General features: G+C 43.7%; 1 protein-coding gene and 1 long non-coding RNA gene across 3 annotated transcripts in view; one reads left to right on the forward strand and one right to left on the reverse strand.

The window, feature by feature from the left end:
* LOC144680577 (uncharacterized) overlaps positions 1 to 8,662 on the reverse strand; it is a 39,650-nt gene extending 30,988 nt beyond the window's left edge. Inside the window, exon 1 of the long non-coding RNA XR_013576583.1 lies at positions 8,624 to 8,662. This is a non-coding gene — a long non-coding RNA (uncharacterized LOC144680577). The remainder of the gene's footprint in view (positions 1 to 8,623) is intronic.
* b3galnt2 (beta-1,3-N-acetylgalactosaminyltransferase 2) overlaps positions 6,639 to 14,285 on the forward strand; it is a 61,166-nt gene continuing 53,519 nt past the window's right edge. The window contains exon 1 of one of the 2 annotated variants that reach the window (XM_078541707.1): positions 6,639 to 6,901. In XM_078541707.1, coding sequence (XP_078397833.1) covers positions 6,793 to 6,901 — 109 coding nt within the window. In that variant the 5' untranslated portion in view covers positions 6,639 to 6,792. The remainder of the gene's footprint in view (positions 6,902 to 14,285) is intronic. The other variant, XM_078541705.1, reaches the window with a different exon arrangement.

Raw genomic sequence — 14,285 nt, forward strand, 5'->3', positions numbered from 1 at the left:
TGCCTGGCTACAGGAAGTAGTGGCTTTGGAGAGAAGTACAGTCATCCTATTTTTAATGACTGTACATAGTGAAGACAGAACAACAGTATTGAATGTGCATGCAAAGAGACATAGTATAGGTTCAAAAACATTTACCCTGAAGCCAAGCTATGATTCAGGAATAAAAGTAACTTATTTGAAGATAAATATGATATTCTTTGAAGATAAATCTAATGTATCCCAACTAATCTGGCCATGGTATTGATGTGCTTCCTAATCTAATATTTCCAGAACTAAAACCACAATCGATGTATATATCAAACAGGTTGGGATATAAATGCATGTCTGAAACATTAGTAGGACTTTATATAGAACTGATAGCACCGAATTAGGCAATTCAACCCAACTAGTCCAAGCCAGTATTTATGCTGCACACAAACCTCCTCCTACTTACTTCACCTCCACCCATTTTTCTTCAGCTGTCAGCATATCCTTCTATTACTTTCTCCCTCATGTACATGTTCAGATTCCCCTTAAATGTATCTATACTATTCACTTCAAATGCTCCTTGGGTTAGCAAGTTCCATATTCTAACTTCTCTAGGTAAGGAAGATTCTCCTGAATTTCCTACTGGATTTATTATTGATTATCTTATTTTTACAGCCCCTAGTCTTGGTCTTCTCTACAAGTGGAACACATTCTTATCAGGTAACCTCGCTTTCCAGAAAAGAACTCCAGCCTGTTCAGCCTTTTTCAATTAAAAATTTAAAGGCTACCTGAGATTAATAACTGATGGAAACTTTGGTGTCACATCTGATCCCAAGATGAGCTTCCAACCATATTTGAGTCGCCACTAAGACCATCTATTTCCACGAACACACCATTGCCCAACTCCACCCTGCTTCAGGTCATCTGCTGCTGAAACCCTCAACCATGCATTTGTTACCCTAGACATGACTATTCCAATGCTCTCTTGGTCAGTCTCCCACTCTCAACCCTTTTGTAAACTTGAGGTTGTCCAAAATATTGTCTGTGTCCTAAATTGCACCAAGACCTGTTCACCCATCAGCCTTCTGCTTATTGACCTACATTGGTTCCTGATTTAGCAACATCTTAAAATTCTCATCCTTGTTTTCAAATCCCTCCATGGCCTCACCGCTACCCATGTAAACTCCTCTGGCCCCACAATCCTCTGAGATCTTTTACACTCCTCCAATTCTGGCCACTTGAGCATCCCTGATTTTAATTGTTTCACTGTTCGTGCCTCTACCATCAGCTGTCAAGACCTTTAAGCTCTGGAATTCCCTTCTAAACTGATCTACCTCTCTCTCTTCCTTTAAAACACTCCTGAAAGCAAACCTCTGAACAAGTTTTTGGTCATCTCTTCGGTGTCAAATTTTCTTTGCCAATGCTCCTGTGAAGCACCTTGGGGTGTTTTTCTACAAATTGTTTGAATCAGAGATTAAGCTCAGACAAATTTCCTCACTCAACTGGATGTAGGCCCACCTTTGGGTGAGGTTGGTATGATCGTGTTAGAGAGAATTCATTTCACGGTTGGGACATCACAGGGCGACAGTATGTAGAAAAACAACAATCGCCTAAATTGCCCTCCATTACTTCAGAGGGATGATCTCTGATGATTTCTGCCCAATGCTTTAATTATCATACACATGAAGGATGAGGAATGAGAGTCTTGTGATATGAAATTTATTCTAGGAATGAGGGGAACTTGAAAGCTCAGGAATGCTGAAGTCAAGAGTCAATTACCACAGTTTTCATCAATGATAAAGTTCTGTTTTCCAGTTACTATTATCACTCAGATACATAACAAATAACATGAGAATTTAACCTAAATGTGAATTATTGTTGACCAATTTATTAAGCAGAGATTAAGCTGTTGCCTAGAGATCACTAAAATCAAATGGAATATGTTTCAAAGCTGCCTATGCAAAGAGCGAACAATTGAAAAATGTACGGCTGGCATATGGGAAAGAAACGTACAATCGCTATACATGCTGAAGCAATATGTTGCTTGGTTCAGGATACCACAGCATGAAGAAGGCATTGAGGCTTTCAGTGTTGCGCAGAGAGAAGCAACAGACTGATGTATGGGTGTTTTAAGATAAACACAGATGAGGGGAGCCATTTGGTCTATCTTCATCCAGGAGAACACTTGCCCATCACGTTTCCTAACTATATTTTGAATGAGTCTTGATACAGAGTTGTGAAAGAAGATATCAGGACAGGTGACCAAAAGTTTAGTCAAAAAAGTAAGTTTGAAGGAACAGCTTAGAGAGGTGGGTAAACAGAAAGGTTTAAGGAGGGATTCTAGAACTCTGGGCCCTGACAGCTGAAAGCATGGCTGCCAGTGGTGGTAATGGACAAGAGGCCAGAATCATAGGAATGCAGAGTTCCCAAGATTATTGGGCTGGAGGTTGCAGCGATGAGGGTGTGGTGAGGCCATGAAAAGATTCGAACACTACAATGAGAGCAAGGTTGTAAAAGGCAAGCATAGGACAAGATGTTAGAAACAGTTTCTTTACATGGAGGATAATCCACACTGGAACAGGTTGAGGTCAACGGGGAGATAGACAGGCTCATATTCTGCAAACAGGAAATCTAATGGAACATCGGACCTCCTTCCACCAACTGATCATCTGAAGTCTTTTTCATCTAAAATGAATAGGAATACATCAAATATATGATAATATCCAGAAATGCACATCTTTCAGTTCTTCATCATGATCACACTGTGCATCTGCCAGATATAAATGTATTAAAAATTAATTTCAATGTTTAACTTTTGATCTGATGATCATAGACTTCAGGTAGTTGTGGCTCTGGCACTCAGCAAGTCTCACATTATACAAAATCAATCAGCATTGGCTCACTCTCCCTTTGATATATTACAGCTTTGTTTTACACCATTTCTTTCAACCTGTTTTTAAAAACATTTTTGAAGATCTGCTTAAAAGAGTTGGCACCTGCTCCTTTACGGTTATCAATGTCTCTTGGCCACATCTCATTTATATGTTGTTAGTGTTTAAAACAGCTTGGGAACAGACATGGTGGGGGAGGGGGGAGTGGTTGGGGGAATTCTTCTTTAATGAAAAACTTAAATTTGCCAACCTTCCAGGATTGTCCTAGAGTCTCTAGGAATGAACGATTATTGCCTTGGGCACTGCTGTGAGCCATCACAGAATTGTATGTTTTCATTGTTTGAAAACTGATTAGTCATAAAAAAATATTGGAGACACAAGGGAAAAAGATTGTTTGAATGGATGGGGCAGTTGGAGTTGGGAGGTCCTGTAATGAATCCTCCAGGAGTATGTCCAACCAGAGTTGATAAGCCTTTGTACTGCAACCTTGAAACATGCCAATTCTAAAAGTTGGTAGTGGATCATTGGTTACTGAGAAAACACAGTTGTCCTCCTGTTTTTTTATTAAAGGTGGAATCACTTGTGTAAAGACTGGTCATGTTATGAATCTCTGGATGGGAAGGTGCTGCTCTCAGTCCATTGTCCTCCATTCTTGATCAAGGCTTCACGATCATAGAGTACTTGCAGACAGGGAAGGCCAGTCAGTCTTCCAAATGCTCCATCTGGTTGGCTCTTAAATGATCCCAGAATGTTCTCTCCAACAGGAGTCAATTCCAAGTCTCGATCAATCTCTGTGTGAAGAGTTTCTAGATATCGGTCTGAAAATGATCTTTTACTAGGTTGAGCTTATGTTCTTTTGTTCTACTCCAAGTTTAAAGATTTACCCTTTCCATTCCCTTAACTATCCTGCATCTTTCAATAGGCACCTCTTAGGTGCCTCCTTTCCAGGTTTATCCAATGTTTTCTATCTTGGACCCCTGATGCTAAGGATTAGCCTCATGGACTTTCTCTGCACTGCCTCCAGTCTTTCAATGTTCTTGTTTCTCAGTGGCCAGACTTTGATCTGGTACCCAAGATGTGGTCTGATGAGAGCACTGTACAGTTTGGTCACAAACTCCTGTTGTATTCTATTGCTTCAAAAAGGAAGACTCTATAGGAAATGTCTAGTACCAATCTATTCCTGACCAGGAGTTTAAAAATAACAGTAATGAGAAGTGACTGACACTCTCCTCAAACTGTGCACATCTCCCTTTTCAACAATCTCTAACGGACAGGATTGTGTGACAATACTGTGGGGGATTCTTCTGATTTCAAAAGCAGTTGCATTTCCAGGCACAAGTCTCGTGTTCAGTGTATTCCTGATGTGATAGTTCCATTAATTATTTTTAAAAGGGAATGTTATTCTGTGACATGTTTACTTTCCTTTGCCAGGGTTGTGTTTTCTCCCTTCTCCTAAAGACACTGACTCCTTCCCAGGATACTGTGGCTATCTGGCATGCTGCCTCTTGTGACAGGACTGTCAGTGAATGCCAGCAGGATATTTGACCCAGGCCATAACCAGCAAATCAGCAGCCTGCTTTGCACTCTGCCCCATTTTTTTTTCCACTGACTGCAATGGCTGCAGATTCATTATCCATTTTGTGCTACCTCACAAGCAATGTTCCCTCTAAACTCCACAGAAAACCTAAAAGTTCCCATGTGGGCTGTGCCTCTTTAAGTTGCCACCCAAAAAAATTTAAAGGGCCTATGTGCTTAACCGAACATGCACTGCAGAAAAAAATTAGAGCGTCTGTTGCTCCCAAGACAAATTTCCACCCCATGGTCTGTTTACCTGATGTAAAATCCACCTCTCAGAGACCTGCTAGATAGAGAAGACCCACTAGGGCGATATACCCATTCTTCACCCAGTGGACACTGACTGGAGTGGATTTTCAACATGCCTAGTTCTAGGTTGTCGACCCCACTGCTGGAATTCAAGCAAAAATCTCCAAAACCATTCAAAGGCAGCGCAGGGTGGATGCAGCTCCCCAGCCAGTTGACTGGCAGCTAATTGGAGTTGAATTAGTCAGGACATCTACTCAGCAGTCTGGAGGCCCAACATAATTTTCAATTGCTTTTCATATCAGCATTTGGGGGCAAAATAGCTTCAATGTAAAGTAAACCTCCTCCCCATACCCAGTGTCATAAATCACACCAAACCCCATTCATTCAACACTCCTGTGCTCACTGATCTACATTAGTGAGCTACCTTCTTTGAACCACTGCAATCTATGTGGTAAAGATGTCCCCACAGTGGTGTTAGGCAGAGAATTTTAGAATTTTGACCCAGTTACAATGAAGGAATGCCAACAGTTCCAAGTCAGAGTTGTGTGTGTCTTGGCAACTTGCAGGTGATGGTGTTCCCATGTGCCTACTGCCTTTTTCCTTCCAGGTGGTGGAGGTGCGGCCGAAGATGCCTTGATGAGGTTGCAGTGCATCCTGTGGATAGGACACACAGCGCAGACAGTACGTCAGTGACGGGGGGAGTGAATGTGAAATAATGTAGATACAGGATAGAATCAAGCCTGGCTGTAATAGTTTCTGTAATTAAATAGTCTGTTATTAGAATCCAGGCTCACATGAAGAGTGGAGTGGCCATTTGCAACTTGGAGTGTGACAATGTAATTTCTTGTGAAAATATATCCCTTTCCCCTGTGACTTGCTGCTGGGAAGAGGGGGAGGGGAGGAAATTCAAGGAAATAGTGACAAGGAGGAAAGAAATCTACAATGAGCTGTAACTGTATGAATAAAATTGTACGTGTTAATTGTATTCAGATGTGTATTCTAACTGCTAACATTTTGCAGGATACCTCCAGAGTAAAGGTCAAGCTTTAATCATTTACTGGTTCTTTCTGCTACTTTGATCGTGTTTTCTGGGAGAAATGAGCCTTTGTCTAATGTGCTTCACTGACATCAGGTGGTCAGAATGTGCTGCATTGCTGTAGGACAACTGCATTGACTTGTACTTGGGACTTGTTTCGTACTGACCTGGATTAGGAGATCAGGTCCAAACCTTAGTTTGTTATATCATGACTGGGTTAAGTAAATTGGTTGGTGTTTTTGTTCATTTTCTGCTTGGTAACTAGTAAGGATTGTGAAGCTATTAAAGAAATGTTCAATTATCAAACATGTTTGGGTTGTTTTTTCTCTGTGAAAGGAAGTTATGCATTTATACACCAACCTTCATGACCTCAGGCTGACCCAAAGTACTTTAACGCTAAGGAAGCATGTTTTGAAGCGAAATCACCGTCATAATGTGGGAAATATGGCAGCACAATCCCACAACCAACAACCAACAAGATAATTTTGTGATGCTGGTTGAGGGATAATTATCGTGCAAGACAGACACATTTAGCATCTTTGTATCGTGACATGGAATCTTATATGCCTATTCAAAGGGGCAGAAGAGGCCTTGAGATAACGCCTCATCCAAATAAAAAAGTACCTCCAATAGTGATGCACTGGAGTATCAGCCTAGATTTTGTGCTCAAGGCTTGAATCCCTAGCTTTCTACTTTATGTAAAAATGCTACCCACTGAAACACGGCTGCCTCAAGTAGACCAAAGGAATTCCAGCTTTTAACTTTAAGCTCTAATGCAGCAACTCCCATTTGAGGGACAATATCCACCCTACCCTCGTGCGTCCGCAGCACCCAACGTCATCACGCTCAACACTTGACCTGACGACCTAACCAGCAGGTTCCCAAATATCCGGACTACAACTCCCAGAGTGCACCAAGCAAAGCACGGCTGTGTATTACGGGGCGGAGGGTTGGCGGGCCGGCCCCTCAGTGCGCCGTCTGTGGAGGGGGGAGGGCTGCGGTAACAGGAGGAGGCGACGATTGGCCGTTAACCGGCAGGGGGACCGGTTAGAAGCGGCGCTTTCGTGACAATCAATGCGGAACGTAACTGTGCTAGCGGCGGCCTGCTTTTGTGTCCTCGCCATTATTGTCCCTTTCGGTCTGCGGCCTGGCTGCAGTCCCGGCCGCTTCGTCCAGTTCCGAGGTAATGGTGAATTTAACCGTCAAATATCCGCCAACCGCCTTGCGCGCGGAGGGGGCCCGTGACATCACTGCGCTGCCCCCTACCTGCCGTCGCACATGACGTCGGGCGAGGTGATGTCACTGTTCATGCTCCGCCCCATAGCAGCCGCTGTACTGCGCCTGCGCTCTGTTGGACAACTTGGTGACGCACTGATCCAGCCAGCACCTTCTATGCTGTAAAGCACGTGGTTATTGTCCTGTAGTTGCTTATTTGTGTCCTAGTGATAATCATTGCTCGTTATCTTTTTTACAAAATGAACGATATTAAGTAGATGGGCGTTCTGCATCGCTTCTGCCCACTTGTTTGGTTTTTCCTTATGACAGCACACTAGATTTGAAAATTTCGCTTTCCAAACATAAGTAAAAAGCGGTGAAATCTAGGGTCAGAAGTGCTGGTGAGTCAGGCTTTCAAATTTATTCATTGAAGATTCCTAAGACTGTCAGCTGTGTTGCTCTCACCACAGAGTGGTGAGCCCATAATCCAGGCTGAAAGTCCCATGCAGTACGGAGGGAGCACTGCACTGTCAGATGTGCCATCTTTGAAATGAAACAAACTGAGACTCGCACAGCCCTCTAAGGGAGGCATAAAAGATCCCATGACATGATTCACAGAAGAACGGGGGAAGCTTTGCTCAGCATGCTAGCCCAATACATCAGTGGTCACTGTCCTCAGGAGAGGCGGGAGCGAAATAATAGAATATCAGGATTGGGGAGGAGAAGCACTAGGGAACCGAAAGAAAGCTATTGTTTCTAATTCTTCCACAACTCAAACAACTCTCCTAGACAGTACTGGGGAGGTGAGGGAGCATCAGGGAGGCACCTCTTTTCACACAGCCAACAAGTTTCCTTGTTGGTAGGAGGGGGACAAAAAGGTGACGTTTTAGTACAAAGTGCAAGCTACAATTATGTACAATATATTCAAGGAGAAGGAGAAGCACAAGAAAGTTGAATGGCCCTTATGAAAAAGAAAGACATACTTGTTTGTGGGAGAGTCCAAAATCAAGGGACCATAAATATAAGATCGTCACTAATCCAATAGGGAATTCAGGAGAAACATCCTTATCCAGAGAGTGATAGGATTGTGGAACTCACTACCACTGGAGTAGTTGAGACAAATGGCATAGATGGATCTAAGGGGAAGATGGACAAGCAGACAAGGGAGAAAGGAATAGAAGGATGTGCTGGTATGTTGAGACACAGAGGGGTGAAAGGAGGCACATATGGAACATAAACACTGGCATAGACTGGTTGAACTGAATTCCCTGTTTTTCTTCAATGTGATAAAAATGTGATGTAATATATTATTGTCTCCCATCCATATGAAAGATCTCTGAGTGTGTTGTCACAAGTCCTATCAACACCTTGGCCTCTCTTAGGGCACTGAGATATTTTATTCTGTTTGTTCCACTGAACAGATTATCTCTTGAATTCTGGATGACCTTTAAATTCTGTAAAGCTCTGCATGCTTGACAACCAAATATTAAGTGATGAGCGAGAGACTAGAGTAGATTTGGCTGTGTATTTTTAGCATTGACTGTGATGTACATGACTTAAACCCTCATACCTAGCAGAAATCTTACTGTAACAAGTAAAAACAGAAACGTTCAGCAGGCCAGGATCTGTGAAAAATAATGTCAAAGCTTCAGGTCAATGACCTTTGAAGTCACCTGACAAAAGGCCTGACTTGTTGATTATTTCCAGCATTTTCTGTTTTTATTTCAGATTTCCAGCATGCACAGTATTTTGCTTTGTATTACTGTGACAGATGTTTGAAATTAATAATCCTATTGTTTTTAAACTGTACAACCTGGACTTTCAATCCTACTTGATTAGGTCTCCTCCAGATTGTGAGCAACTGCACATGTCACGGTGCTGAGAAATAGTATTTGAAGCTTTCCTTGGGAGAGCCCTGGACACCTCGTGGGCCCTGTGCCCGGGGTTCAAAGGGCACAGATTGGGGGAAGTACACCTGTGGGAAACGTATTTCCCTGATTTGCATCCATTTGTCATCCGTCTGTCCGTCGCCACTGAAGAGTAGAGGGAAACTAGCCTCCTACACTGGGACCAATTATTAATGAATGCCCTGGTCACTGCAGGATGGTATGTTCATGGATTGCAATGAAGAGTTGCGCTCCTCTATGATTCTATGAAAAAAACTGAGATGAAAGACTACTTCAATCAATGCAGTGCTTTCAACAAAATTGTTTCTGTGTGTCATTTCAAGCTACATAATATGATCTTGGAATTGTTCAGTATTTTGTTGAGAACAAAATCCAAAAAGATTTTAAAAATTCTTCCAACATGTAGTAGGGTATGTCATAAATCTTTCATTTATAAAAATTCAAGTTGTAAATGTCTCAAATGTAGCCAGATGATTCGAAGAGGTAGTGATACTAGCTGAGGTGGGAAGAGGATAATATTCTGTTACCTTGTTTTGTTTTTACCTTCTTCATTTTCCTGTTTCTCTTTATAGTCATTAGAGGATGATGTAGAGTTGAACAACTTCACTGTCATATTCAAATTGTATTCACCGATAAAGTTCAAGGAACGCTTACCAATCAGAGATGGAGTGATTGAGGAAAGATAGAAAGAATAAGAGAGTATGAATCAGGAGAGAAGATAATTGGAGAAGAATTGAACAGTGAATGAGAGAGAAAGTACTGCACACTAGTTAGTTTTATTACCCACATCCTTTTCGGTGACAAAGAAATGCTACAAACTGTTGGTATATCAATGTAATTTTAGTAAAACATTTAAGTGCAAACTAGGTCAGTACATGAGGGAGAAAGGAATAGAAGGATATGTTGATGCGGTGTGATGATAAGTGGTGGGAAGCGGCTTGTGTGGAGTGTAAACACTCAGTTGGGCAGAATGGCTGCATCTTTGCTGTAAAATTCTTTGTAAACATGGGTCTTCATCTCTCCTCCAAGTATAAGGGAAAGCTTTCCTTTTTCAGGACAGCAGTGCAGTGAGTTGCAATTTCTACTGAATGGCCCTGAGCAATGGGACATGGGTTCATGCCTGTGTGCATTGAGTTCACAATCTCAGCTGGGGGATCATGTGAGAAATGGCAGAAATGGTAAACTAAAGCAAATCACAGTGAGATGCCCATGTCACTTAGTGGTTTCACAGCAACATTGAGGGACAGCTGAGGGACAACTCCTCTCAGCCAGGTACAGTAGATGGAACAGAAACAACAGAGGAAGGAGAGGGGAAAAAAATACTGTACAGTGGGCAGGTGAGCTCCTTTAATTGGAAGCACCCTTTCCCAACATAAAAAAAATTTGTAATTCACTGTTCAGATAAGAAGGGATATGTGTTTTTTTATTCATTCATGGGATGTGAGCATTGCTGGCTAGGCCAGCATTTATTGCCCATCCCTAATTTTCCTTGAGAAGATGGTGGTGAGCTGCCTTCTTGAACTGCTGCAGTCCATGTGGTGTAGGTACACCCACAGTGCTGTTAGGGAGCGACTTCCAGGATTTTGAACCAGTGACAGTGATGGAACGGTGATATATTTCTAAGTTAGGATGGTGAGTGGCTTGGAGGGTAACTTCCAGGCGGTGGGTTCCCATGTGTCTGCTGCACTTGTCCTTCTAGACGGTAGTGGCCGTGGGTTTGGAAGGTGCTGCCTAAGGAGCCTTGGTGAGTTTCTGCAGTGCTTCTTGTAGATGGTACGTACTGCTGCCACAGTGCGTTGGTGGTGGAGGGAGTGGATGTTTGTGGATGGGGGCCAATCAAGCGGGCTGCTTTGTCCTGGTGGTGTCGAGCTTCTTGAGTGTTGTTGGAGCTGCACTCATCCAGACAAGTGGAGAGTATTCCATCACACTCCTGACTTGTGCCTTGTCGATGGTGGACAGGCTTTGGGGAGTCAGGAGGTGAGTTACTCGTCGCACGATTCCTAGCCTCTGACTGCTCTTGTAGCCACAGTATTTATATGGCTAGTCCAGTTCAGCTTCTGGTCAATGGTATGCCCCAGGATGTTGATAGTGGGGGATTCAGTGATGGTAATGCCATTCAACATCAAAGGGCGATGGTTGGATTTTCTCTTGTTGGAGATGGTCATTGCCTGACACTTGTGTGGCACAAATGTTACTTGCCACTTGTCAGCTCAAGCCTGGATATTGTCCAGGTCTTGCTGCATTTGGACATGGACTGCTTTAGTATCTGAGGAGTCACAAATGGTACTGAACATTGTGCAATCATCAGCGAACATCCCCACTTCTGATCTTATGATAGAAGGAAGGTCGTTGATGAAGCAACTGAAGATGGTTGGGCCTAGGATACTACCCTGAGGAACTCCTTATGTCCTGGAGCTGAGATGACTGACCTCCAACAACCACAGCCATCTTCCTTTGTGCTAGGTATGTCTATAACCAGTGGAGGGTTTTCCCCCTGATTCCCATTGACTCCAGTTTTGCGAGGGCTCCTTGATACCATACTCGGTCAAATGTGGCCTTGATGTCAAGGGCTGTCATTCTCACTTCACCTCTGGAGTTCAGTTCTTTTGTCCATGTTTGAACCAAGGCTGTAATGAGGTCAGGAGCTGAGTGACCCTGGTGGGACCTAAGCTGAGCGTCAGTAAGCAGGTTATTGCTAAGCAAGTGCCGCTTGATAGCACTGTTGATGAGCCCTTCCATCACTTTACTGAAGATGAGGCAGTAATTGGCTGGGTCGGATTTGTCCTGCTTTTTGTGTACAAGACATACCTGGGCAATTTTCACATTGCTGGGTAGGTGTCAGTGTTGTAGCTGTATTGGAACAGCTTGGCTAGGGGGACGGCAAGTTCTGGAGCACAAATCTTCAGTACTATTGCCGGAATGTTGTCAGGGCCCATACCCTTTGCAGTATTCAGTGCCTTCGGCCATTTCTTGATGTCATGTGGAGTGAATCGAATTGTTTGAAGACTAGCATCTGTGATGCTGGGGACCTCCAGAGGAAGCCGAGATAGATCACCACTCAGCACTTCTGGCTGAAGATTGTTACGAACGCTTCAGCCTTATCTTTTGTACTGATGTGCTAGGCTCCTCCATCATTGAGGCTGAGGATATTTGTGGAGCCTCCTCCTCCAATGAGTTGTTTAATTGTCCACCACCATTCATGACTGGATATGGCAGAGCCTAGATCTGATCTGTTGGTTGTGGAATTGCTTAGCTCTGTCTATCACTTGCAGCTTATGCTGTTTGACATGCAAATAGTCCTCTGCTGTAGCTTCACCAGGTAGTCACCTCATTTTTAGGTATGCCTGGTGCTGCTCCTGGCATGCGCTCCTGCACTCTTCATTGAACCAGGGTTGACCGCTTGGCTTGATGGTAATGGTAGAGTAGGGGATATGCTGGGCCATGAGGTTACAGATTGTGGTTGAGTATAATTCTGCTGCTGCTGATGGCCCACAGCATCTCATGGTTGCCCAGTCTTGAGTTGCTAGATCTGTTTGAAATCCATCCCATTTAGCACAGTGGTAGTGCCACAAAGCATGATGGAGGGTGTCCTCAATGTAAAGACGGGACTTTGTCTCCACAAGGACCGTGCGATGGTCACTCCCATCGATACTGTCATGGACTGATGCATCTGTGGCAGGCAGGTTGGTGAGGATGAGGTCAAGTATGTTTTTCCCTCTTGTTGGTTCCCTCACCATCTGATACAGACCCACTCTAGCAGCTGTGTCCTGTAGGACTTGGCCAGCTTGATCTGTCGTGGTGTTACCGAGCCACTCTTGGTGATGGTCATTGAAGTCTCCCACCCAGAGTACATTCTGCGCCCTTGCCACCCTCAGTGCTTCCTCCAAGTTGTGTTCAACACTGATTCATCAGCTGAGGATGGGGGTGCGGTACGTGATATTCAGCAGGAGGTTTCTTTGCCCATGTTTGACCTGATGCCATGAGACTTCATGGGGCCCAGAGTCAATGTTGAGGCCTCCCAGGGCAACTCACTCCCGACTGCATACCACTGTGCCGCCACCTCTGGTGGGTCTGTCCTGCCGGTGGGACAGACATGCCCAGGGATGGTGATGGTGGTGCCTAGGACATTGTGAGGTATGTTTCCGTGAATATGACTGTGTCAGGCTGTTGCTTGACTAGTCTGTGAGACAGCTCTCCCAATTTTGGCACTAGGCCCCAGATGCAGGGTCGACAGGGGTGAGTTTGCCGTTGTCATTTCCGGTGCCTAGTTCGATGCCGGGTGGTCCGTCCGGTTCCATTCCCTTTAGACTTTTTGGCGGATTGATGCAACCGAGTGGCTTGCTAGACTATTTTAGAGGGCAGTTAAAAGTCAACCACATTGCTGTGGGTCTGGAGTCATATGTAGGCCAGACCAGGTAAGAATGGCAGATTTCCTTCCCTAAAGGACATTAGTGAACCAGATGGGTTTTTATGACAATCAACAATGGTTTCATGGTCATCGTTAGACTTTTAATTCCAGATCTGTTTTAAACATGTTTTAAACTGGGTAAATTAGCTGAAAATACTGAGGACTATCCAAGATTAGCATGACAGCTGATAATGCAAATTTGTTGAGTGTTTTGTTACCTCTGTATTGAATCATACAGAAGAGGCCATTTGCCCCATTGTACTTGTGCCAGCCCTCTGAACAAGCTATCCAATTAGTCTCACTTCAGTACCTTTCCCCATTGCCCTGAACTTTCATCCTTTTCAAGTATTTCTCCAATTTCCTTTAGAAAGTTACTATTGAATCTGCTTCCACCACCCTTTCAGGCAGCGCTTCCATGTCGTAACAAGCCACTGTGTAAAAAGAATTATTCTCATTCCCTCTTGACTTTTTTTGCAAATTTACCTTAAGTCTGTGTCCTCGGTTACTGATCCTTCTGCCACTGGAAACAGTTTCTCTCCATCTTTTCTATCAAAACTCTTGATATATATTGAACACCTCTATTAAATCTTCCCTTGTCCTTCCCTGCTGTAAGGAAAACAGCACCTCCCCACACCCTCCCATTTCTCTCTTCAGTAGAATATTTCACCTAGGCCTCTTTTCTCTCTCCTACCCAGATATGCATTGAGGAGTTTGGAGATTTAAGTAAAAGATTTTCTAACTTTTTTATCCTAATGGAGGAGAATCAGATTTTGCGGGTTCTGCTTCAAAAAAAACTGTGGTAAGATTAGAACAAAAAGCTAAAAGCAAAAACCCAATGCGGTCTCCTCTACATTGGAGAGACCAAACGCAAACTGGGTGACCGTTTTGCGGAACACCTGCGGTCTGTCCGCAAGAAAGACCCAAACCTCCCTGTCGCTTGCCATTTTAACACTCCACCCTGTTCTCTTGCCCACATGTCTGTCCTTGGCTTGCTGCATTGTTCCAGTGAAGCCCAACGCAAACTGGAGGAACAGCAC

Source organism: Cetorhinus maximus, chromosome 5 (assembly GCF_964194155.1).
Source record: "Cetorhinus maximus chromosome 5, sCetMax3.hap1.1, whole genome shotgun sequence".
NCBI classification, from domain to species: Eukaryota; Metazoa; Chordata; class Chondrichthyes; order Lamniformes; family Cetorhinidae; genus Cetorhinus; species Cetorhinus maximus.